Below are 26,595 nucleotides of genomic sequence, written 5' to 3' on the forward strand. Positions count from 1 at the left end.
TTGCGAAAAAAGAGTAAAGTTGTGTTGTTTGGATGTGTATCAATCATTTACAATGACCGTGGGCTCATATTTAAACCTCATGCTAACAGAGTCCTGGCCGATCACGACAAAACATGATTCTAATCTAGAAAATAAAACTACCCCTAAAATAAAATATCTCCTGCCAAACCGAAACTGAAATATCTGGTCAACTCTGCCTTTCTCGATCAACAGGACTTTCATCAGTGACACGAGATCACCCTTCCACCGTTCACGCTACATAGAACCTTTTTTTCCTCTGCAACACTCTTCCTAGACACCGAACAACAGAACTTTCATCAGTGACGCACGATCACCCTTCCACCGTTCACGCTACATAGAACCTTTTTTCCTCTGCAACACTCTTCCTTGACACGTGTCAAAATAAAGTGTCAACAAATCCCTACTGCAAACTGAGTGCAAAAGCATGAGAGCTCGAACTGGACGTAGGGACATAATGCCCAAAACAATATATGTCTTGTGTCGCATCCTTGCATTACCATCCGAGCCTGTGGCGCGCATACAAATTTACTCATCGGTGATACGGAACACCGACACATATATTTATATATCATGCTCTATGCATAGATGGTCATTTTATCATTAAGTCTTCATCTGGCAAGCATTCATCACTGCAACAGGAAGATTGAAGACTTTTCTTTTGTTGTCATGTAATAGGCAGCTATATGATATAATTCATTTTATGTATTTATGTCGGAACTCTTAATCAGTGGTGTTCTCTACGGAGATTTAATTAACATAATTTTTATGCAAATTAAATTTAAGAATTATAAAAGTATGGACTCTTAATACTTGGATTTATTTATCTTATTCTATTTAAATTAAATTAAATTAACTTGTCTCTGGTGATGTGGAGACGGGCCTTTTCGGCTGCCCGTTTTCTCGGCATCTAATTCATAAATAAAAATCCATTTTTACTTACAAAATTATCATGCACATGAAGATGCACTGATACACATAAAAAATTAGATAAATAATGGACATACAAACTAGTTAGAGAGACAAAATAATCATGAAGGTGCATATAAAAAGCTAGGTACAAAACAACAAGTCAACATAAAAAAATATCGTGCACATGAAGGGGCTATAAAAAGTTAGACAAAATAATTTTGTAAGTACAATGTTAATACTAAGTACAGTGCCAAACAGATGCACATAATTTTGCACCCTAGTTAACAATTGATTGTACATGATTACAGGTGCACACATATTTCTGCAAAATAATTATGAAAAATGCTCAACACTCAGATATCATTAAAATATGGGAAAAGTCGGAATTACACCTTTAAACTATCGTGGAAATCCAATTTTCAACCTTCAACTATAAAATCAGATAATGTAGACCATCCAACTATAAAAACCGAGCAAATTTGGCCTCTGAGTGATTTCCAATGTGGTTTTCTATTTATTAAATGAAAAAATTTTAATTAGATCTAAAAAATCAAAACTAATTAATTTTGAATCAGAAAAATATGAAACTAGTACCAAATAGACATAACTACAAGCAACTAAATATTATGAAGCTAAAAAAATTGTATCTGATTAACTAAAAAGTATCATGCCAATAGATAGGTTACATTGTAGAAAACTTTTGATACTCATTTTGTATTTTTAATATAAATAAATTACTTATAATATTTAGTTTAAATTTGAACATTTTTAATTCTCACTAAATTAAAAACAACTTCGAAACCGCCTAAGGACCAAATTTACTCGATTTGAACATTTTGATGGCCTTTACTATCTAGTTTTGTAGCTGAAGATTGAAAATTAGACATTTGTGATAGTTTGAGAGTGTAAACAAGATTTTTTCTGATAAGGACATCACTCCTATGGATATACAAGAGGTTCCTCCGCTGGACATTCAAACCATTCAAGGTCCAATCACAAGAGCTCGCGCGCGACAATTAAATTTAGAGGTGAGCTCACTCCTAAGCGTTTCTATTAATAATTGTGAGAATGGTTTGCTACCTAATTTTTACAATGTGATTAGGAACCAAGGAGAGGGACAGAGAACACATGGAAAGGAGCATGGAGGCATGGAGGAACAGCAAGGGCCGCCAAGCCACATGGAGGCCCAATACAATTTAACTTCGAGTCCACCTCGGAGTCCAGGAGCAGCCCGACATAAATTGGATGCCCAGGCCACATCCGAAGTCCGATTTCAACGATCCACATATGGATGGAAAGCTAATTTCATGGAGCTTATATTGGCATTGTTTTCAGGCCCAAACTCATTCTGAGTCGTCAGGAATTGTCCGAGGAAGTTGGCGTCCAGAATCTGTTCCGGTGCTGCGACATCGTAATTTGGCCTTTGGGGCGTGTATCTTTGTTGAGCCCATTAGGGGCGCGTCCAGGGAGAGCCACGCCCCTAACCCCTATATTTCAGTGGCCGCCGCCCTCATTAGGGTTCGGGTTTTGCTTAGATTCATTCTGTCAAAAACAGTTGTCGTCGTTCATCGGTTTGTGAAACCCCAACTCGTGAGATTAATCATTCATCTGCAGAGTCACTTCATTTGAGCTGCGTTTCTTTCGAGTTCTTGCTTGTGTTCTTCGTTGCACTTGCAAGGATTAGCCTTCTTGGCGAGGTCACCCGGGTTGTGACACGGTTGATAACCAGAGGAGTTGTGGTGCTAAGATTGCTGGATTCGGGTCTTAGGATCTAAAGCCGGATCGGTGTGTCTCACTCCGCCTACAACGAGAGTTATCCAGAACCTGACGGAAGATCGGGAACCCACGTCCCCATCATTTCGTAATCAGAGTTTCAGGTATACTATCAGGTTCACATCTATCTTTAGTTTCATCAATTTCACCTTTGTCCCACAGTCCACCAAAAAGCCCTAGAATTTTTTGTGTTCGTGCTGTTTTCTATCCCATTAGCCCGTTTTGCCGCTGCAATTTTTCTTTTCAGATTGTTTTTCTGAATTTTGGTCCCTCGCCGTGTCTAGATCTTGTTCTAGGATCTTAGTGTCGATTGCCTGCTTGCTGATTTGCTGGTGCATGTATTTTGGTGCAAGCGATAAGTTGTAAAAGAAGTTGACAAGTTTAGTCATCGTGGAAGAGAAAGAGTCGTCTTGTAGTTCTGTTCCTAATTTTAGGTGAGTAAAAAAAGAAAAGGAAAGACTGCTGCGTGGGAAAAAAGGAAAAGAAAATTTGGCATGGGACGAATGGAATATTAGTTTCCTTGTATCTCTAGTAGTCGCCCGGTCCTTTTTGTGTTCAGATTAGAGAACGTGCAGGTGTATCGCTTCGAATTCCTTTGACTGCGATCAAGTTTGAGTTGATCTCTGTATTGCGGCACTTTCTAAGAGAAAAGAGTAAAAGGCAGAGGTGCTGAAAAAAAAGTCACACAAAAAAAGAAGGAAAGAAAAAAGGAATAGAAAAAAAAGCAGCGCACTCTTCCTCTGGCATTCAGTGCCATCGCTGTCAGGGCTTTGGCCATGTAATTCGGGAATGCCCAAGCAAGCGGACATACATTGCCACTAATGATGGTGGCTACATCAGTACTTCGGATGCTGAGGACGACACTGAGGATGACCCACCTTCTAATGAGGGTCTTTCATTGAGTGCGGGTGATGCGGGCTCTCAGCGGATTTGTATTGTCCACCGTGTCCTCAGTACACAATTGGGACAAGCAGACAAGATGCAACGCCATAATTTGTTCCAGATTTTATTTGTGATCAACGATCGGCGTGCACGTGTCATCATTGATGGAGGCAGCTGCAACAACCTGGTTAGTGCTGTTTTGGTCCAGAAGTTGGGTTTGGCCACTCGCCCTCATAAACATCCTTACCATGTTCAGTGGCTAAACGACTCGGGTAAGGTTAAGGTAAATCAAAACTGCACGGGTGCATTTTTCTCTTGGTCCATATTCTAATTATGCAGATTGTGATGTGGTACCCATGGACGCATGTTCGCTTTTGTTGGGTCGTCCATGGGAATTTGATAATGATGTTGTCCACCATGGTAGAAGTAACACATACACACTTATGTATAAGGGCCAGAAAATCACTTTGCACCAATGACCCCTGCTGAAATTGTACAAGCTGATAAAGAACAACTTGCTTCACCTGATGTTGCTGCTCCAGTTGCAACCCAGCCCGCTATTAAATTGAAAAATCATAATATGCTTGTAACCAAACCTGATCTATATGATATGGATGCTTCTACTGTGTGCTATGCTTTGATATGTAAGGATGCTTTATTTCCTATTCATGATATAGCTAGCACTTTGCCTCTTGTGGTCACTGACATTTTGCAGGCGAATGAGGATGTGTTTCCAAATGAGCTCCCACCGGGGTTGCCACCTTGAGAGGTATTGAGCACCAAATTGATTTGATTCCGGGAGCGTCTTTGCCCAACCGAGCAGCATATAGGACCAATCCCGAGGAGACTAAAGAGATTCAGCGACAAGTCCAAGAGCTTTTGGACCGCGGGTATGTGCGTGAGAGCCTTAGTCCTTGTTCTGTACCTGTGCTTTTGGTTCCTAAGAAAGATGGTACATGGCGCATGTGTATAGATTGTAGAGCCATTAACAACATAACTATTCGATACCGTCATCCTATACTCGGTTAGATGATATGCTTGATGAGTTAAGTGGCGCTATAATTTTTACAAAGATTGATTTGCGTAGTGGATACCACCAGATTCGCATGAAGTTGGGTGATGAATGGAAAACTGCTTTTAAGACAAAATTTGGTTTATATGAGTGGTTAGTGATGCCTTTTGGTTTAACTAATGCACCTAGCACTTTCATGCGTTTGATGAATGAGGTTTTACGTGCTTTCATTGGTAAATTTGTGGTGGTTTATTTTGATGATATCTTGATATATAGCAAGTCACATGAGGAACATTTGGATCATCTACGTGCTGTTTTTGACGCCTTGAGAGCGGCGAGCTTGTATGCTAACCTTGATAAGTGCATTTTTTGCACCGATCCAGTTGCTTTTCTTGGCTATGTTGTGACTCCTCATGGCATTGAAGTGGATGGTGAAGATTGATGCCATTAGGAGCTGGCCTACCCCTCAGACTATTACACAGGTGCGAAGTTTTCTTGGTCTTGCAGGGTTCTATCGGGTTTTGTGAGAGATTTCAGCACCATTGCCGCCCCACTACATGAGTTGACGAAGAAAGGTGTTTCTTTCCATTGGGGCCCAGCACAAGACCAAGCTTTTGATACTTTGAAAGAGTGGCTTACTTCTGCGCCTTTGCTACAACTTCCTGACTTTGGTAAGACTTTTGAGCTTGAATGTGATGCCAGTGGCGTTGGCATTGGTGGCTTGTTGATGCAAGGAGGTAAACCTGTTGCTTTTTAGTGAGAAATTGAATGGGCCTACTCTGAATTATTCCACGTATGATAAAGAATTTTATACTCTTGTTCGTTCTCTAGAGACATGGCAATATTATTTATGGCCTAAGGAATTCATTATTCATTCTGATCATGAATCACTTAAGTACCTTCGCATGCAAAATAAACTGAACCGTAGACATGCCAAGTGGGTTGAATTTATTGAATATTTCTATACATCATTAAACACAAGAAAGGGAAAGATAATGTTATTGCTGATGCCTTGTCTCGTCGTTACACCATGTTGTCTCAACTTGATTGTCACATTTTTGGACTTGAGTCGATTAAGGGACAGTATAAACTTGATGCTTCTTTTAAAGATGTGATCCTAAATTGTAAAGAGGGTCGTGCTTGGAATAAATATGTGCTGAATGATGGGTATTTGTTTAGAGCTAACCACCTATGCATTCCAGTTGGATCCGTTCGTCTTCTCTTGTTGCAGGAAGCACATGGTGGAGGTTTGATGGGCCACTTTGGTGCCACAAAGACGTTGGATGTGTTGGCCAACCATTTCTTTTGGCCACAGATGAGGCGAGATGTTCAGAGGTTCATGAGTCGCTGCACTACATGTCAAAAGGCTAAGTCACACTTGAATCCACATGGTTTGTATATGCCTCTTCCTGTTCCTTCTATTCCTTGGGCGGATATTTCTATGGATTTTGTGTTAGGATTGCCTAGGACTAAGAGGGGGAGAGATAACGTTTTTGTTGTGGTGGATCGGTTTTCTAAAATGGCACATTTTATACCATGTCATAAAAGTGATGATGTTGTTCATATTGCTGACCTCTTTTTCCAAGAGATTGTACGCTTGCATGGTATGCCTTCTACTATTGTTTCAGATCGTGATGCGAAGTTTTTGAGTCACTTCTGGCATTCTTTGTGGAACAAGTTGGGTACAAAATTGTTATTTCTACCACTTGTCATCCGCAAACTGATGGACAAACGGAGGTGGTGAACCGTACCTTGGGGACCATGTTGAGGGCTGTTTAAATAAGAATTTGAAGATGTGGGAAGAATGTTTGCCTCATGTAGAGTTTGCATACAATCGGGCAACACATTCTACCACCAAGGTAAGTCCTTTTCATGTAGTATGGTTTTAACCCCCGTGCTCCTATTGATATTTTACCTTTGCCTACTAGTGAGCGAATTCATAGTGAGACTAAAGAACGTGCTGAGTTTATATTGAAAATACATGAAACCACTAAGCAAAATATTGAAAAGATGACTGAAAAATATAGAGTTGCTGGTAGCAAAGGTAAGAAAGAATTAAAGCTTGAACCGGGTGATCTAGTGTGGTTGCACTTGAGAAAAGAACGTTTTCCAGATTTGAGGAAGTCTAAGTTAATGCCAAGAGCAGATGGTCCATTCAAAATACTTGAGAAAATTAATGATAATGCATACAAACTTGAGTTGCCTCCCGAGTTCGGGGTTAGTCCCACCTTTAACATTTCAGATTTGAAGCCTTACTTGGGAGAAGAGGATGTGCTTGACTCGAGGACGACTCCGATTCAAGAGGGGGAGGATGATGAGGACATCACTCCTATGGATATACAAGAGGTTCCTCCGCTGGACATTCAAACCATTCAAGGTCCAATCACAAGAGCTCGCCCGCGCGACAATTAAATTTAGAGGTGAGCTCGCTCCTAAGCGTTTCTATTAATAATTGTGAGAATGGTTTGCTACCTAATTTTTACAATGTAATTAGGAACCAAGGAGAGGGCCAGTGAACACATGGAGAGGAGCATGGAGGCATGGAGGAACAGCAAGGGCCGCCAAGCCACATGGAGGCCCAATACAATTTAACTTCGAGTCCACCTCGGAGTCCAGGAGCAGCCTGACGTAAATTGGACGCCCAGGCCACATTCGAAATCCGATTTCGACGATCCACATATGGATGGAAAGCTAATTTCATGGAGCTTCTATTGGCGTTGGTTTCAAGCCCAAACTCATTTTAAGTTGTCAGGAATTGTCCGAGGAAGTTGGCGTCCAGAATCTGTTCCGGTGCTGCGACATCGTAATTTGGCCTTTGGGCCGTATATCTTCGTTGAGCCCATTAGGGGCGCGTCCAGGGGGGAGCCACGCCCCTAACCCCTACATTTCAGTAGCCGCCACCCTCATTAGGGTTCGGGTTTTGCTTAGATTCATTCTGTCAAAAACAGTTGTCACCGTTCATCGGTTTGTGAAACCCCAACTCGTGAGATTAATCATTCATCTGCAGAGTCACTTCATTTGAGCTGCGTTTCTTTCGAGTTCTTGCTTGTGTTCTTCATTGCGCTTGCAGGGATTAGCCTTCTTGGCGAGGTCAACCGGGTTGTGACACGGTTGATAACTAGAGGAGTTGTGGTGCTAAGATTACTGGATTCGGGTCTTAGGATTTGAAGCCGGATCGGCATGTCTCGCTCCGCCTACAACGAGAGTTATACAGAATCTGACGGAAGATTGGGAACCCACGTCCCCATCATTTTCCTTAAAATATTCCAATCTGGATCAATGATGCATGCATGCTATTGCATCACCTCGATCAAAGACCACACAACATCAAGCAGATGCATATCTTATTTCAGTTCTCCACTACTAAGCACAGCGCAACCCATGCGTGTACGCGTGCTGGGGAACTCCTATGGACTGTGTGCACCCACTGCACCCTCGAGCGCCGCTAAATTGGCAGGTCGCTAATAGTGCCGCTAACCTCCCTGAAATCAGCTGTAGTTGCATTAGCGGTGAAAATAAGCACACTATAGCGCAGTTATAACATGTTATTTTTAAACATTATGTGTGGGCAAATAGAAACCACTTTTCATATCATTTTCAGGTGCATGATAGCCAGATTTATCTGGAACGTTTGCAGAGATATGTTTGGCTGGTCACAAATTTCTAAGGGTGTGCCTGACTTCCGTGGAATTTGGAGTTTACCGTATCCATTTAATCAGCTGTTTATCTCATTTAATCACCGTTTAGTTTGTTTAAAATGGATGTTTCATCCGAATAATAGCTAAACGGTAGGTGAGCGTTTAGTATGTTTAAACGTTTACGGTAACACCGGCTATTCTATTACTTTTATGTTTATTAGTCGTTGATGTATCATAGAATATAAGATGAATTTTGGATTTCTAGTGGACTACACTAAAGTTGAAGTACAACAACAACAACATAGCCTTTTGTCCCAAACGAGTTGAGGTAGGCTAGAGATGAAACCCAAAAGACACAAAGGTCATAGTTCAGGCACGTTAATAGCTAGTCTCCAAGCGCTCATATCCAAAGCTAACTCCTCAGATATATCACAATCTTTAAGGTTTCTCTTAACCGACTCGTCCCAAGTCAGTTTAGGTCTACCTCTACCCCTCTTTACTTATCAACACGCTTTAGCACCCCACTATGCACTGGCGCCTCCGAAGGCCTCCGTTGGACCTGTTCAAACCATCTCAACCGATGTTGGGTAAGTTTCTCCTCAATTGGTGCCACCCCTACCCTTTCCTGAATAGTTTCGTTCCGGACTCTATCCCTCCTTGTGTGCCCACAAAACCACTGTAACATCCACATCTCTGCTACACTCAGTTGCTGGACATGTCGCCTTTTTGTAGGCCAACATTCAGCACCGTATAACATCGCCGGGCGAATCGATGTCCTATAGAACTTACCTTTTAGCTTTCGTGGCACCCTCCTGTCACAGAGGACACCAGAAGCTTGACGCCATTTCAACCAGCCAGTTGAGATTCTATGCACATCTTCATCAATGTCATCATCCTTTTGTAGCATCGAACCTAAATATCGAAAAGTGTCCTTATGGGCCACCACTTGCCCATCGAGACTAACATCACCATCCTCATGCCTAGATGCGCTAAAATCGCACATCATGTACTCGGTCTTGGTCCTACTAAGTCTGAACCCTTTTGACTCTAACGTGCGTCTCCACAGCTTTAACTTCCTATTTACCCCTGCTCTACTCTCGTCCACTAGCACCACATCATCTTCAATTGTCGTATTAGAAAAATCGCCTCCATGTTCGACCTTCCAGGCATGAACCCAAACTGGTTTTGGGTCACACTTGTCACTCTTCTTAGGCGGTGCTCGATAACCCTCTCCCAGAGCTTCATCGTATGGCTCATCAGCTTAATCCCACGGTAGTTAGTACAACTCTGAACATCTCCCTTATTTTTGAAGATCGGTAACTAAAGTTGAATTGAATAAAAATTTAACTTTTCCCATTGTTGGACTATTGTTTTTTTAAGATCATATATGCATATATTGTACTCCCTCCGTCCCAAAAAGAATACAATTCTAGCATTTAAAAATTGTCCCACAAAGAATGCAATTTTAGCATGGGAAAATTGGTCCTGTACCATCAAAAGATCACCACACCCGTAAAATACCACTGAAAGATGACCGCCCCGTAAAATACCACTGAAAGGTGCAAAACCGAACTGAAAATACCATTATGTCATGTTTCATCAGCAACTCTATTAACACTCTATTAACTCGGACAAAAATACCCCTAAACCGTTACCAGGCACATGAAAACATAGGAATCAACTGCAGAACCTCAAGTGACACCATTTGAATGCAATCCATGGCAATAAATGAACAAAATATTAAGGGATCCCAAATATGAACTAACACAACAACATAGAAATATTTTCTGGTTCAACACATACACTAAATATTGTTCAACACAGGAAGTAGATATGGGGCTGCCACATGCCCATCCAACACATATTGTCTTACACATAATGCAGCCAACATGGAGCTGTCACATGCCCATCCAACATGTACATACAGACAACACATGCCCAACACATACAGGCAACACATACACTCGTCTAGTTGGTGATGACCCTCCTAGCAATGCCTCCTGGTGATATGTTCAGTTGTGCAGCCATTCTTCTAGTTGTTGGTCCCGGACTAACTGGTGTGCTTGGTGAGTTTGTGAGAGTGGAAACAAAAGCTGCCATGCGTCTTGTTGTTGGTCCCGAACTAACTGGTTGAAAGGATCTTTGGATGTTGCCTAGAGGGGGGTGAATAGATGTTCTAAAATTTCTGCACAAATCAGCACTTAAAATAGAGATTAGTACAAAGACCGGTCCGATTGGTCAGGCAGACCGGTCAAACTGGTCCAAGACTTAACTGCAGAAAACAAGAGGCAACCGGTCAGACCGGTTGTGTAGGCCGGTTAGACCGGTCCTATGCAGAACCTGCCCTAAAATTAGAGTTTCTCCCCTCTTTGACTCTAGCATAAAAGTAATTTGGTGTAGTGTTTTTCAGGTGATATCAAATATATTTCTAGTACCTGCACACACAGAAACAACACAACCAAGTAGATCGAAGCGGAAACACAAAGTAATAGCTAGAGAAATGAGTAGTGAGGCAAACCACAAGGAGACACAAGGATTTATTTCCCGAAGTTCTGATTCACCAAAGTGAATCCTACGTCTCCATTGAGGAACTCGTTGGGCTTGAGTCTCTTGCAACTCGATCCCTTGAGTTGGGTCTTTTTCAACCACTCCTCCTTTTCACTTTCTTGATCCTTTCCACCAAGGGGGCAAGATCACGCCCGCACAGACTTGCCGCTGCTCACCACACCGTCAGGAGCTAGCCGGCGACACCTAGCCGTCTAGGAGGCTCACCTCCAAGAGTAACAAATGCAAATATGAATCTTTGACGGAATTAAGAGTGCTCAAGCTATGGTTGCTCTCAGCTGCTCAAAATGCAGCTCTCACAATGGTCACTTTACTCACACTCACTCAATCTCTCAACCCAATTCAAGGATATGCAATCTAGTTAGCACAACTCACAAAGAGTGTTGGGGAGAGCTAGCCGGTCAAGAAAAAGTCTCAAGAAGCTCAGAAGTATGCAAGGAACCAGCCACCCCCGCAAGAGAGGGCCAAAGGGTATAAATACTCATACTTCAAAACTAGCCTGGCTAAAACTAGCCGTTACTCTCCCTGACCGGTCAAACCGGTCCCCAGACCGGTCAGGGCCAGAGAACCCCAAACCCCTATTTATAAGACCCTATTTGATCCATCAAGTCAAGACTTGATCATTCAAGTATTTCTATGTTAGTTCTCAGAGGTTTTCTCTCAGGATCCTCTCATGGATTATCTATGAGCACTTTTGACCGAGTCAAATAATCAATATTGCATCCCTCTTGATAGTATGCCATACTTATACTCAAGATTAAATATGAAACAAAATTCAACCACTTGAGCCTTGAATCACTTCAGTCTTGCCATACTTTGACTTGTCAATCTTGGGATTTCAACATTGCATTCTTTTATCGTGAGCAAATCCATACTTGAGCTAGTGACTTAGGAATTCCAACTCTTAGGAAAATATGTCCATGAATCCAAGTCACTCCAAAATATACTTGATGCATTGCATTGCTTCTCTCAACATGGCTTAGGTATGATACTTCGTAAACTCCACAGATACTAGCAACTTCACCCTAGCAAATCGCACATGCTAAGCCGTCGCTTCACCAAAGCTTGCTTAGTCCCTCGCACTAGTCATCTCGGTTGGCTTCTTCATCACTTACCCTTGCCACATTAAGTTAAGATTTGCACATCAACATTGAATTCCACTAGAACTTTCTATTTGATTGCTTGAGCTTGATCTCATGTATAAAACTTCATATCTCAAGCTTCCTCTAAATATCAATGACTTGAATAAGAAATAATCTCATACATATGTCTTGTTTTGCAATCTTTCTTTCAATCAAACACTTCTCAATTTATCTCAAGTCATATAAAGAAACCTCTTAATGTCATTGCATGAACACTTGAACACTTGTTTCTTGTTTCTCTTCACAACATACTTGACCTTCACTGATATTTGCCTTTTGTCTGATTCTATATCACATGAGCTAATGACAATAATTGATTTGCAAATAAATCCCTACTCATGACAATTTCAATAATATCGTTAGTCCTTTAATCATGTTGTCAATTAACTCACCAAAACCCATTAGGGCCTAGATGCACTTACACTGGTACTTCAACTACTATGGAAGTAGAGGTGCTTGCTGTCCCTCTCATTGCTGATATCTACTTGTAGCTCATTCCCCATGACTTGCAACTCATTATCCGCCATTTGAGTCCCATTCACAGAAACATCAACATGCTCACATCTATCAATAGTCATGATGAACTTCACAATTTTTGAAGCTCGCAACAAGGTTAGAAGCTCTTGATCAGTAGCAAGTCGTGTTGTTTCACCATTCTGATTTAGAAACCAAAAATTTGCCTCTTGATAGCTAGCCCAACCAAAGTGTTTGGAAACATCTTTCTCCATGTCAATGATGGAGTACTCCTCTGAATCTACCCACCACTCTAAATTTTTGCCCTTTCGGTACACAACACGACCATCCTCAATAGTTGAGAAAGCGGTAACATCGATCACTAGTCTACAAGCATTGTTCTCATCAATCCTGAAATAATAGCAGTGCATAAATTAACCACTGTTAACCCATCTGATTTATTTCTTGCAATTCTGGTACAATCATTACGGACTACTCCCAATCTCATACCCCATTGATCCAAAGTGCATCTCTTTCAACTAATTTCACAATACAACTACATACAGTAACAGATACAGGGCGAGCTAGGGTTAAGAATCTTACTCTGGGGGAATCTGGAATGGATCCATCTGTGGAGGCCGGGATGGATGCCAGGACGGATGGTGGAGGGTCGCAGATCGCGGACGGGCGACGGCCAAGACTCCTGGAGGCCTCGCCTAGGGGGGCGACCAAGGCACCCCGCCACCCTGCACCTCTGGCAGGCCAAGGGATGGGCGCCAGGCCCTTGGGTCGGGGACGGGCGGCGGCCTGCGCCTAGGGGGGCGGCCAAGGCATCCCGCCGCCCTGCGCCTAGGGCCGGCCAAGGGATGCCGACCTGGAGGCCCTGCTCCTCGGGGACGGGCGCCGGACAGGCCCTGCAGCCGGTGGGAGGGATGGCGCCACTGGCAGCAGGGTTCGGAGGAGCGGCGGCGCTGGCAGGGGGCGGTGGGGCGGCGCTGGCAGGGGCCGGAGGGGCGGCGCTGGCAGGGGATCAGGAGGAGCGGCGCTTTGTCGCCAGGCAAGGTCGCGAGAGGGAGGAATGGGAGGCTTGGAGCGGATAAGGCTGTGTCGCGAGCTTGCTGGTCATTAGCCAAGGGTAGAAGAGTAATTTCATATTCGTGTTTTATGCTGAAATGAGCCAAATCAATTTGTTCCGTCAGAAATTCTAACAGAGTACTAATTTCAGGTAACGTTTGCACCTTTCAGTGGTATTTTACGGGGCGGACATCTTTCAGTGGTATTTTACGGGAGTGGTGATCTTTCGATGGTACAGGAACAATTTCCCCTTTTAGCATACACCAGGTAGCATGGGACCCACCTTTATAGGGTTATTTTGATGGACTGCTGATGGGTGCACATAGCAGTTTTATACTACTTCTGTACACAAATCGATGGTAACTTGCCGCTTGAGCTGAACAAGGGATGCCATATGCCCACACGACTCCAGGCCCACTAGCAGTCCAGAAGCATCACGACCCTCTCTCAGCCTCACACCGTCGCAGTATTGCGTCCGTTCCAGAATAGCCCATTTGTTGAATAAGAAAGTAGGGGTACATACGTCTTTTTGCATGTTTATTGGTTTGTGTGCAGAATGGTATAGTTGCAATTTTTCTGTGACAGAGGGAGTATATTTTACATGTGTTGAGTTATTTGAGCCAATACAGTGGGTGCTAGGCACACCATAAGTATCCATCGGCTACGTGTATACTCCTTTCGTTCCAAATTATAAGTCATTCTAAGAATTTTGGAGTGTCAAACCATCTTAAAGTTTGATCAAAATTATAGAGAGAAATACAAAAATTTATGATATCAAATAGGCATACTATGAAAATATAACTAACAAAGAATCTAATGATACTTAATTGGTATCATAAATATTATTATCTTTTTATATAAATTTGGTCAAACTTGAAAAACTTTGACTTTCAAAATTTTTGGAATGACTTATAATTTGCAGAGGCGTCCCGATCAAATTGGAGGCCCAGTGCGAAATGCTAAGACGAGGCCCTAGTGGCGTAGCAAAATCAAACAATATAACAAGTAATATATAAATAGGATATTTCAAGACTTATCCTACCTATTCTTCACTTGTTTCTTTCTACACTTTTGATAGCCAGAATTATATTTTCTATGCTGTTTTGCCGACGACATGACCTGCATTTGCAATGGAATTATGGAAAGAACAAAATTAATAGATGTATTTTAATCATCAAGACATAAATATAATTAAATTGTGAAAGAAGAAAAATAACACGAAATTAAGTCTTACTCTTGGCTTGGTCTTGGCGAGTGACGAGTGCCTCTCCAATTGCAAGCGAGTGAGCGACGATGGAATTGGATGGGCCTTGGCGGTAGGGCGCTGAGTCCTACTCGCCGACGCGGACGCCGCGAGGCTGCAGCTGCGTGGGCGCGTCCGTGATGCCGCGATAGCGATGCCACGATGGGCGTGCCGATGCCAACGGCGATGCTGGCCGGCGGCCGCGACCGAGACGGGAGACCCGAGCGGCGAGCCGCGAGGCCATGACTCGTGTCGTGAGCCAGGCGTCGGTGCTCGTGAGAGAGGAAGCCTTGGTCTGGCCTGGGGTTTCGCGTCGCGAGTGTGCGCCGAGAGGAACTGGAAGACCGGGCGTCGGGCACGCACGCGATCAAACGACGGTCTATTCATCTTCTACCAATCTGGGCCTCCTCGTTTTGTTATGGAATCTGCAAACTCATGAAATCAAAGCCTCATATAATAACATATACTAAGGTGTACTTCATATTTTGGGGGCCCTATGCGGTCTCACAGTCTGCACGGACCCAAGTACGCTATGATAATTTGGAACGGATGGAGTAAAATTCATGCGCTAAGCATTACAGGGGTGGATGTAATTATATGTGAAAGTATTTCATTATGGGTGGTTTTGCGCCCAGTCCATGTGACCAATTGTCAACCCTACCCATAGCCAGCAGCAGCAATGGCAAAATGGCATCTTGAAGTGCCACGGTGGCATGCTGACGTGGCGCCAGCATGCTGTGCTGATTGGTTGGAAGCGGATAAGGTTGCTCGCTGCTGCCATGTTGACCGCGCGAAAACTAGCTAATCTCAGATCGGGACGAGAATGAGATGAATTATGGATTCCTAGTGTATCATGTTATTGGCAAAACATGTTCTTGTTATTGGCATCTGCTAATCCCGGCAAAACGAATATTCTTCTTTGAGCTCCTCCTCAACGGGCACCCTAGCAAATCTTCTTTGGATTTTCCATTCCCATTCCTCTGGCGCTGTGGTCTTGTAGCTCCAGCCGAGCGCGCATGGCGGCGGCGTAGTTTCGAATTACTAGTGTACCTACACAACTAGCACTTGAGCCACCACCTGGCGTCCCCTCCCAGCCAGCCCCAGAACAACAAGCATGGCGGCCGCCGCCGTGGTGCCCAGGCCGCCTCCTTCTCTTCCTACCAGGGCCTTTCCTTCCTCCTCCACCTCCTCCTCTTCCCGGCGGTATCCCCTAAGATTAAGAAGCGTACCCCGCCCCCTTGTGTGCGCTGCTGCATCGTCCTCCGTCTGGATGCCCGATCCGGACCTGGAGCCTGAGCCCGCCCACGACGACGAGCCGGCGCCGGAGTCCAGGTCCCGCCGCATCGCCCTCTTCGTCGAGCCCTCGCCCTTCGCCTACGTCTCCGGATACAAGAACCGCTTCCAGAACTTCATCAAGTACCTCCGGGAGATGGGCGACGAGGTGATTGTGGTCACCACGCACGAGGGCGTGCCTCAAGAATTCCACGGAGCCAAGCTGATTGGATCCTGGAGGTCCGTTCCTCTCTCTCTGTCTCTGTCTCTCTCTGCCCCCAATCCCTTATTATGCTCATATCAAGTACCCTTTTTGCTTGCTTGCAGCTTCCCTTGCCCCTGGTATCAAAAGGTTCCGCTCTCGCTGGCGCTGAGCCCTCGAATCATCGGAGAAGTTGCTAGATTCAAACCTGACATTATTCATGCCTCTTCCCCTGGGATTATGGTAATTTCTTTCTACTACATACTACAATATTAATCACTATACATTCTAGCTCACCTGCCTCCTGCTTGTTTTGTCCACTACAGGTATTTGGCGCGCTAATTATCGCAAAGTTGCTCTGCGTCCCTCTAGTAATGTCATACCACACCCATGTTCCAATGTGAGTTTCTATTTTATTATAAGAGTAAATTGCACAGATCATACAACAACTTGTCAAGTAGATGCAAATTGGTCCAACAACTTGTAAAATACTCAATTTAGTGCAATAACTTGACAGGTGGGTGCAGATCGGTCCAACAACTTATAAAATGTCCAACTTAATGCAATAACTTGAAAAATATGTGCATTCACAGTCCAAACATTATACGGCAATATAACTAACGCAAAGTCTCAATAAAGAGTATATTCGTGTTAGGACAAATTATTAAGTGTTATTTGACCATTGATTTTTGTGTTGCACCTGCGTGCCAATGTATTTGGCCAGGATAAAAACCCCTCACTGTTTAGAAATTAGTGTTATGTCTTTACATTAATTATTTTGTATAGTGATTTAGTTTTAATTAAAACTATTTAATTTGATATTCAATATTGAAAAATTCACCCTCACTATTTACGATTTTGTTTGATTATTTGCACTGTTGAACTAAAAAAGTCAATACGTGAAGCAACTATTGATACCTTTTAGGAGCTTGGTACATATATTTTTAAAGCCTCATATATTCGTTAGAAAGGAAAAATGAGCTAAATAAACAGAAATAAACATGAGCATTGTTGAATACATGAGCAGAAGCGCAGAAGAAACCTAAGGTTTCAGGTTCTCTCTTATCAACTTCAGTGTTTAGGTGATGCTAATGGTGTAATTCTTTTTTTTTTGCATTCGAACTAATAAAAAATTGTACATAGTTGAAAAGCAACAACCGGATCACCATCAATAATTTCCATTCATAAAATTTAAGAATTATTGACGTTCATCTACTTTGCTTAATATGTTGATGTTGTAATGGTGGTTAAATAATATAATATTTTTAATAAAACCATAATTAATTTATTTTGAGAATAAAATTATTGGTGTCATTGTGACACAAAAATCTACGGTCAAATAATACGTTCCCGATGTGAATATACTTTTATTGTGACTTGACGATAGCAAAAATATTGTCGTGTAATGTTTGGACTGTGAATGCACCAATTTACCAAATTATTGTACTAAATTAAGCACTTTCTAAGTTGTTGGATCAATCAGCACCCAGGTATCAAGTTATTGTACTAAATTTAGCATTTTACAAGTTGTTGGACCAATTTGCACCCACCTACCAAGTTGTTGTATGATGGGTGTAATTTACTCTTATTATAATGGCAAAAGTAAAAGTATCACTAGAAGGGGGGGGGGCAGTTACATTTTGTGCGCCAGTCGCCACTTGCAGTTGCTTGCCATGCTGCTGCCCCCATCCCATCGTTTTTGTTTACTGTCGAACCATCGATTTGAAGAAGAAGAAAAAAGAAGCCTGTGAATTCTCATAACCGAGAGAACTTGAGTGTCTCTGTTCTTAGCTATTCTGTACGAGAACTGAAAAAGTCGATCTATCTTTATTCATTGTTGAGAACCACCAATATGACAAATAAAAAGGAAAAAAAAGGCATGTGTACATTTCATAACCAAGAGAATGACAACTTGAAGATAACAGAGTCCTCTTGGCTCAAACCTACAGATCAACATAATCCTAGGCTCCTTGAAAAACTGTGTGAGGATTTATTGACATCCTGTAGATGACACCTATTTGAATCTTATCCTAGCATCATGGTTTCACATGCATGGCTGCATGGAGAACTGATTCTTTTGATTATGGCAGTTATATACCAAGATATACGTTCAGCTGGCTTGTCAAGCCCATGTGGCTAATCATTAGTAAGTTTCAGTCGTTTGCTCTAGGAATACATTATTTGCATAATTAGTCAACTGATGATATGTTTCCCACTTGTAGAATTCTTGCATCGAGCTGCAGATCTCACACTGGTAACGTCGGTTGCAATTGGCAGGGATCTTCAAGCTGCCCGTGTTACAGCAGGTTTACTTAACCACTCTGTCTTTAGTTTCATATTCTTTTACTTCTACCATCTCTCAGATGGTTCGTGTTTCCAGCCAATAAGATACGCCTTTGGAACAAGGGTGTTGATTCAGAAAGCTTCCATCCTCGCTTCCGAAATAAGGAAATGCGTTCAAGGCTGACGTATGTATTTTCGTTTTTCTCTTCACTCTATACCTTTTCATTTTAATGTTTGACTGGTTATTGCAATTAGCAATTTTTTTCTTACATATGCCTCAACTTGGTGCCTCCATGTTGTGTTTTCCGTTTCAAGCAGTAATGGTGAACCACAGAAGCCACTAATATTGTATGTTGGACGCTTAGGAGTGGAGAAAAGTTTGGATTTTCTTAAGCGGTGAGCTCATGATGTGTATGACTTTTTAATGCTACTGTACAAGCTGGATGGTGCATTATTCAGTTTACAGCAATTTTTACCTGGGTCATCAACAACGAGATACAGGTTCACAAATTGTTGAACACAGCAATTGTCGAAAAGCTTGTTCTGCAAATCTGATCAGTTTTTTTTCAGGTTATAGTTGCTTGGGACCACTGTTACTCTAAGTTTTATGGAGACCCTCACTGCTTATGTGCTTACTTGACTATAATGTTTTCTTGGCATTACTCTTGGTTTTCTACTCGCGGAAGATTTTTCATTGTTTTATCTTCCAGAGTGGCCTATCCTGTGATTGCCAATTGTCATTACTGCTGAATTGAGGTTTGATATCTTGCAGAGTCATGGACCGACTTCCAGGATCGAGAATTGCGTTTATTGGAGATGGCCCATTCAGGTTGGCATTGTTATCTCCCGGGCCTTATGCTTTGATATAGAACCAAAGAAGTAGTTGGTCTCGTCAGTTATTATGAAGATGGCAGAAGGGAAATGCGATTCTTTCTCATCATCTTTCTGTGCAGGGCTGAGCTTGAGCAGATGTTCTCAGGTATGCCTGCAGTGTTCACGGGTACGTTGCAAGGGGAAGAGCTATCGCAGGCATATGCCAGTGGGGATGTGTTTGTGATGCCTTCGGAGTCAGAGACGCTCGGGTTTGTGGTGCTTGAAGCCATGTCATCAGGGGTTCCGGTAGTTGGCGCTCGAGCTGGAGGAATACCCTGATATTATACCAGAGGATCAGGAGGGGAAGACCAGCTTTCTGTACACACCAGGGGATGTTGATGACTGTGTTAGCAAGATCGAGCGTCTCTTGTCATGCGATGAGTTGCGAGAGACGATGGGGAGGGCTGCCAGGAAGGAGATGGAGAAGTTTGACTGGAGAGCAGCAACGAGGAAGATCCGGAATGAGCAGTACAGCGCTGCCATCTGGTTCTGGCGCAAGAAGAGGGCACAGCTGCTGAGGCCTGTCCAGTGGGCAGTCCGGAGGCTGTTGAGGCCAACGATGCCTGGGGCTGGCAACACCATCGCGAAGCAATCTTAGACGAAGAGGAAGCATTCTGGAGCATATTGGGTCAGTGCATCTGCTCCTGCGGTGTGGATTGATTGGATGCGTGATGCTCAACAACATTGAAGGGAAGGAAGCTCAAGTTCAGCGTTCCAGGACACTGAAGCATGGATGTTCACTCGTTATTTGGTTTAGGACTGGTAGATTGTAAATCGTACATATGTGTGCACTACTTTTTCGCTTACTGCGTTGCATTTGCATCCTACTATCTATTCTTAGTAGAATTGGTAATATGTCTGTCTCCCCGCCCTGTGTGGAAACATGAATACTACCTCTCAGAGCTAGCCCTGTCTATGTGTGTCTGTGTGAAAACTAGTAAATTGGTGACCTTTGGATGCACCTTCAACTCACTTTAAAGAATACAAACTTTTGATCTAAAAAGAGTTGGGGTGAACTTTTGATCTAATTAACACCCCTAGTAAAAACATGAATAGTCTCCGATTGCGCTCACAACGGATACGAGGTGGTCAATTGTGCCAGCACTGGACTCCAATTAAGAGGGTAAATTGGTCAATTGTGCCAGCTTTGGACTCCAATTAAGAGGGTAAAACGTTCATTTTAACAGTCTCGATTATATATAGTGTGAGTATGATTTTTCATCGTATTCTATGTGGGGTAGGCGCTGAGTCAGCCACTGCCGCCACGTCATTGTATCATTTTGGTATTTCTTTGTTTTCCTACTATATTCAATTCTTGTGTTTTCTTGCATTTCTTTTGTTTTTATAATATTTCTTTATTCCAAACAGATTCTTAAGAATTCCAAAACAAAACTCCAAATAGATATAATTTTCAGGAGTACATAAAACTTTTTTATAAAAAATAAAAATAAAATAAAAAACAAGGCAACGCTGAAGAGTGGAAGGAAAATATCTGCATTGGATCTTGGCGTATCTCGAGTGGGACCATCTCACCATCCCCTCCTCCTCCACTGGCAGCCAGCCCAGCCAACCAGGCTGTGTTTGGTTTAGTTTTCGAGAAAAAAATTTCGAAGAAATCTTGTATGCATGGCGCTTTAAACGAAATCTATTTGCAAATTTTTTTTATGAATGGGTGTAAATTTACGAGCCAAACCTAATAAACCTAATTAGTCCATGATTAGATACAGCAATGCTACAGTAACCGTGCCGTGATTATCCTCTAATTATACGGTCAAAGACCTACATTGCTACTATAGTACCATAGTTGTGGGGATAGTTTTATAATTTGTGGTGAAAACTGCGACGCCAAACCAAAGGCGGCCTCCAATCCCCAATTCGCTTCGCTCCCCGCAACCTAACCCTAGCTTCCTCCTTCCCTTCCCCTTCCCCTACCTATGGATCCGCCGCCCACCAGGGAGGAATCCGAGCCCGGATCCCGTCCCTTCCCCGACGCCGACGAGCCGGGGACCTCCCGATCGGAACGCGACGAGCCGGGGACTTCCCCATCGGAACGCGACGACCCGTCGTCGGGTGCTCCGCCGCCTCCTCTACGCCAGCAGCTCATGGGGGCTTGCCGCGCCGACGAGCGCCTCAGGCCTCTCCTCACCCTCAACGTCTCCTGCACCGCCGCCGACGACCGTTTCCTCGCGCACCTCGCGCAGGTAAATTAAAGCCTGCATCCTAGGATGCTTAAGGTTTACGGATTCATTCCTTCTTTCGTTAATTTTGCTCGCTCCGCTTCGTCGGTGCAGCACTTCGAGGTCTCGGAGGTCGGCATGCTCGCGCGATGCCTGTGCGTTCCCCTCGTCTCCCTGCGCGTTGGCAAGGTTCAGAGGGACGGCGCCCTCCTCTGCCCAACACCAACTAGGTTGGTAGCCACCCAATCCTTTTCTCGCTTCATCTAGTACACAAGGACGCGGGTTGACTTAAGGTTGCAGCGCCTGGTTCTGTTGTTTTATGATCTTGCTCATTGCATCCTTGACGTTTCAAATTAGCATTCACATCTCGCATAGTTTACCAACGTCCTTGCTTCTCAACGTGTATATGCTTCTTGGTTGCAGCTAGCCTTTTTACATATTATACATGTTAGTCAGCTCCTTTTGCTATACTGCGTTCATGGGTGCACTTTGACCCACTCTCACTACCATCTTAAAGAGCCAATCTGTTAACTAGCACTCATAACTAACCGTGTCCACCCCAGGATGCTAAACATACGTCTGTTATTGCCACATAAGTAACATGTTTGTGCTCTTAAGATTGGTTCCTTTGGAGGTTGCCCTGAAATATTTCTACGCACGGATTTTTCAAGTATGTTTGCACCAGTTGAGCATGAACACGGCCTGATTCTTCTTATAATTGCTTCAGAAAGTTGTATTGCTGCTCATAAGATCCTAAACTTCCATATGTTACTGTTGAATGGGCTAATGTTTTCTTAAAAATGTCACTCAACCTAGCATGTGACATCATGTAAAGGCACTGCGATGTGTCATTACAGTTCATATATTAAACAAATTTTGTCTTCGTTCAATGAAAATGTTGTTGACCAACCTAGCTTGGGATATCATGTGAAGCCACTGCGATGTGTTCAACTGTTCATTACAGTTAATATACTAAATCTTATAAATTTCACATTTAATGAAAATGTTGTTGACTAATATGTCCTTCCATAGCTACCAAGTGATCTTGTAGCTGTCTCTCTGTTTGCACTTTCAGCAAATTAGCATGGCACTGCATCTATATGATATTGTAATAATGGTTGCAGGTCTATATGATTGTGTTTTTTAATTGCATGGAAATATATTAGTGCAACCATTATCATACTATTATATTTCATGATACATGAGTTCAGTTAGGTATGTCAACCTGCAAGTGCTGAAGCCATGATATGATTCAATAAATGTTGGAGGCCTGCCATCTACAACACTCAATAATAATTTTCATTATTCTCTGCTCATATCCTCCTTGCTTGTTTTCTGGCCTTTCCATATTACTATACCTTTTCCAGTTTGACCTGTGGATCATGCAGTTCTTGTCCTGTGCTTCAGTAATCTGTATTTACTACAACTTTATTGTTTCTTCGACCCTTTTTTTATATTAGTGGCATGTGGTGCCTTTCTTTACTTCACGCCACCTAGTCACTTTTTAGAAAAAAATGTTTGTTCCAACTACTTAGAATGAAATGCTTGTTGATTCTGGGGTTACATAATTCATCTTATTAGTGATGGCACTGTTCATCCTGCCAAATAAATTTATCTTTTCATTTGTAGGTAATTTGGGCGTGTGTCATAATCTCTGATATATGAGGAAAGAGAAGGTAGTTTCTTTCATGGCCTTGCAATATTTGTTACCTGCATTGATAAATGAGTAATCATGTACTGCAATGTTTGGTGAGAGATCAACTGGATCCCTAGTTATGACTGCTATATTTTAATGACTGGCTGCAAAGTTGTTCTGCAGTTACTGTCTAAATGTTTTGCTGTTGCAGGACATGATCTAGCATCATTAGTTTGTGCAATAATTTAGTGCTTTGTACATCTTGAATAGATGTATTTGTGCCCACACCGGTGCTCATTATATAACCAAATACTTTGCTTGCCAACTTCTTCATTTGTAAAACATTCTGTCTTTCATAACTGTGCTTTTGTTTTACTCTGTTATGGTAGTCCTTATGTGCCTTTTCTTTGGAACCTTTTTTGTTCCATCTTTCACTTCATATTTGTTGGGTTTAGTCCTAATGGGGATTATTGTTAGTAACTGCCCAGGGTTGCTTTTGTACTTCATAATTTTCCTTTTTGGGATCCTTCATGATTACAAAATATGTTGTTTTGCTCATGTAGAAGCAAAATCACAATTTAGTGGCCCTTATTTATTTTATATATCGAGGTTACGTCTATGGAAAGTCTCACACTTATCACCTGCGAAGCATATTTAGCTATGAACTCACATGAAAAATAAAATGCTCAACAAGTAGACTTTTACAACTCCTTCCAGTGAAAAGGTAGATCTGCTGCTATTGTTCAACAGGTTCTCAAACAATGTGTTTTGAACTTTTGATGTATTCAAAGGGACATAGATGTATTGCCTATGTAATGGTGCCAAGCGTGAAGAATTTGCACTAACCTCTGGGGTTTTATTTTGATAATTTTTAGTGAGCTTAGGCCTCAAGACAATGTTTTACCACTTTATTAGGTCCTTAACAAGGTTACTCTTTTCTTGCATAGATGTAATGGCACCTTATTAGTGATGATGAGGCTTTACTTTTATTTATATTGAATTTCCTGGTCTTAGTCATTCAGTTTAACAGATGTCAAAATTAGTTCATTTACATTTTGTTACTAGTGGCTGTGGTGTATATTAATGCTTGCGTATGTCATATGTGTGCACTGGCACCTCTTTTCTATTAAATTCTTTTCTTTCTATTGAAGTATCTCTTCTGATCTGTGGTTCAAAATATTTTTCTTTTCTTTTACCATGGCAGCTGTCTTGTCTATGCTTTTATCAGAGCAAACAATATACCATGTGGTGAAAAATTGTTCCTGGATCTCATGAATGCTCATTTCCTTTGTGCAGAGGGAAGCTGGACCTTGGTCTTCTGCCGTCATCTAGCATGTGCCTTACCTTTGTTGGTGATGATGGTTATTCAGAGCAACTAGCTCTCTTGAGCAACGGCTTTGAATGCTTGGAAGTTGTGATTGAAGAAATATCAGCTGATAATTCTGGGCGCTCTTTCCTAGTCAGAATTTCAAAGTCTAAAGTATTTTACTACTGGTGTGCTGAGAAGTCAAAGGAACATGGAATGAAACTTCTTTCGAAGGTTTGTATAAATGTAGAACCTTGATCTTAACTGTGATTTGCTAAAGTTATGTCTTCCTAAGAGAGAAACTACAGAACCAAAGTATTATATCTACATGGTACAGAAAATGATATTGATTAGGATTCTTATTCCTTTGTTTTTGTATGTGCAGATGAAAAGCCTTTTGGATGGGAGACCAACGCTTTCTGATCTGACTGGCATTTCCGATTCACGACTTGATGCTTTTGCCACTCATTTACATGCTTATCTTCTCGCATCAAGTATTGGTGATGTTAAATCGTTGGGATCACTTAATGACTTTTTGGGTCCGTCAAGACCGCATGATCAATATTTGCAGCTCCAATCAGCTGTTTCCAAGACTTCCAGGTTTCGTGCCTCTATAAGTAATGTGACGAAGTCAAGCTCTGTCTATCAAACCAGCTTAAGTCCCAGATCTGGCACTTTTAAAGATGGTGTGCCCAGGGCTTCGTGTTCAAGGGTTGTTGGGAGAGAGAAATTGAAGCATCGTGCAGAATGGTCGAGCCCATCAATTGCTCCCCTTGATGCAAATCATTTAGCATCAAGTAGTATCAACCCTGATTCTACCAGTGAGAAGTGTGATGCAGATTGTTCAAGAAACATTGTTACCTCAGTTCCGTTGAACTTGCCTCTTGCATTTCCCTTGTTGCCATCTATCTATTCTCTTGGTACTTGTCCGCCATCTGAGGTTTCTTTGGAGAAGCAGTTTAAGCCTTACTATTGCTGGTGCCAGCCATGTCCATCGTCACTGCAATACACTGTTTCCCATCTGCATCTGCCGGCTACATCTGTAGATCCATTACCCCTACCACCTTTGAGTTCTCTGGTAGCAAATGAGCAGCAACCTTGTTCAGAAGTGTCTCCAAATCTGAATACAACTGATCTCCCTTCCCTTAATCTTCCATCGATACTGCATGATCCTTTACTTCACCTGCCACTTCCCACTTCGCCACTTGTTCCCCTACATGGTTCACAGGTTCCAACATTCACGCCATTGATGTCTGATCCCATTGTGCATGTCCCAGTCATTGATGTGTGTTCTGCTGGGCAGGCATACCTGGTGAGTTGTGGTCCTTCAATATCCTCAGCAGTTCCCCTGCTTCCTAGCTTGAAGCCTCTGCTGCCAGAAGCAGACTCATTAGTCGAGAGAAGTGCTAGGGAAACACTAATGAGGCTCATAGCTTCGGCACCACCTGCAAGCAATCCTCAGTTAGCGAACATTCTCCCTTTGGTCGTGCCAGAAAGTATATCTCACGCTAATAATGTAAGACACCTGGTGTTGGCGATCAACTTGATTTTATCTTCTTGTCCTGTGGCTTATTACTCTGTTTGATAGGTGAACAAGCATGCTGATGCTGACCCTGAGGACAAAGATTTTGGTACATCTTGTGTTGCTGCGTTTGGAAGTGGGATTGGAGGCGTGGAGCTGTACTCCGAGGATGAAGTTTCAAGCGGGGATGTTATTCATGAATCATTTTCAGAATATGATGATACCAACGCCGACTGTGATGTACAACATTGCCAGAAAATTTAGTTTGCAACAGTTTGGCACTAGAGAAATAGGGGGTGTTTTCCGCTAGCTAAATGCTGGTATGGAATGTCGTAATATTTTGAGCAACTGTTGCATCACCACGGTAAATAGGTTTTCAGGGATTTGGTGATTTGATGCTCTCAGCAGCCTCCTTTAACGCCGCTTATCTGGCTGGCAAGTGTAATTAGTTGTTCGAACTGTGCTTCGTTTTGTCAAACTTACTGTGAACCTAAGTTATTTTAGTCGTTTGTTTTATGCATCTTTAGCCTCAAAATATCTAGTATGTATTTCATTTTAGGACATTTTCGTTCCTTACGAGGCACGCTCACATTTTCGTGTCTTACGAGGCAC

The 26,595-nt window shown here is 42.5% G+C and overlaps 1 protein-coding gene and 1 pseudogene across 2 annotated transcripts; both read left to right on the forward strand.

The window, feature by feature from the left end:
• Positions 1-15,564: 15,564 nt before the first annotated feature.
• On the forward strand, positions 15,565-20,305 carry LOC120659161 (annotated as a pseudogene).
• Positions 20,306-21,190: 885 nt separating this feature from the next.
• Positions 21,191-26,503, forward strand: LOC120659163. 2 transcript variants are annotated; one of them, XR_005668918.1, is made up of 6 exons: positions 21,191-21,543; positions 21,634-21,749; positions 23,149-23,195; positions 24,452-24,695; positions 24,847-25,977; positions 26,050-26,503. XR_005668918.1 is itself a non-coding variant. In XM_039937207.1 (5 exons), the coding sequence occupies exons 1-5, from the start codon at positions 21,277-21,279 to the stop codon at positions 26,245-26,247; spliced, it is 1,956 nt and encodes a 651-aa protein (XP_039793141.1). In that variant the 5' UTR covers positions 21,196-21,276; the 3' UTR covers positions 26,248-26,503. The 2 variants fall into 2 exon arrangements, 1 of the variants encoding a protein (XP_039793141.1); XM_039937207.1 differs by lacking the exon at positions 23,149-23,195 and having other exon boundaries at positions 21,196-21,543.
• The last annotated feature ends 92 nt before the right edge of the window (positions 26,504-26,595 follow it).

The sequence above is a fragment of the Panicum virgatum genome, chromosome 2N (assembly GCF_016808335.1).
Source record: "Panicum virgatum strain AP13 chromosome 2N, P.virgatum_v5, whole genome shotgun sequence".
NCBI lineage: Eukaryota > Viridiplantae > Streptophyta > Magnoliopsida > Poales > Poaceae > Panicum > Panicum virgatum.

Excerpts from the sequence above, each read along its gene's own strand:
- LOC120659163 (XM_039937207.1), top strand. The coding sequence starts at position 21,277 with ATGGATCCGCCGCCCACCAGGGAGGAATCCGAGCCCGGATCCCGTCCC. Across the intron at positions 21,544-21,633 it reads TCCTCGCGCACCTCGCGCAG|CACTTCGAGGTCTCGGAGGT; the intron begins GTAAATTAAAGC and ends TCGTCGGTGCAG. Across the intron at positions 21,750-24,451 it reads CTCTGCCCAACACCAACTAG|AGGGAAGCTGGACCTTGGTC; the intron begins GTTGGTAGCCAC and ends TCCTTTGTGCAG.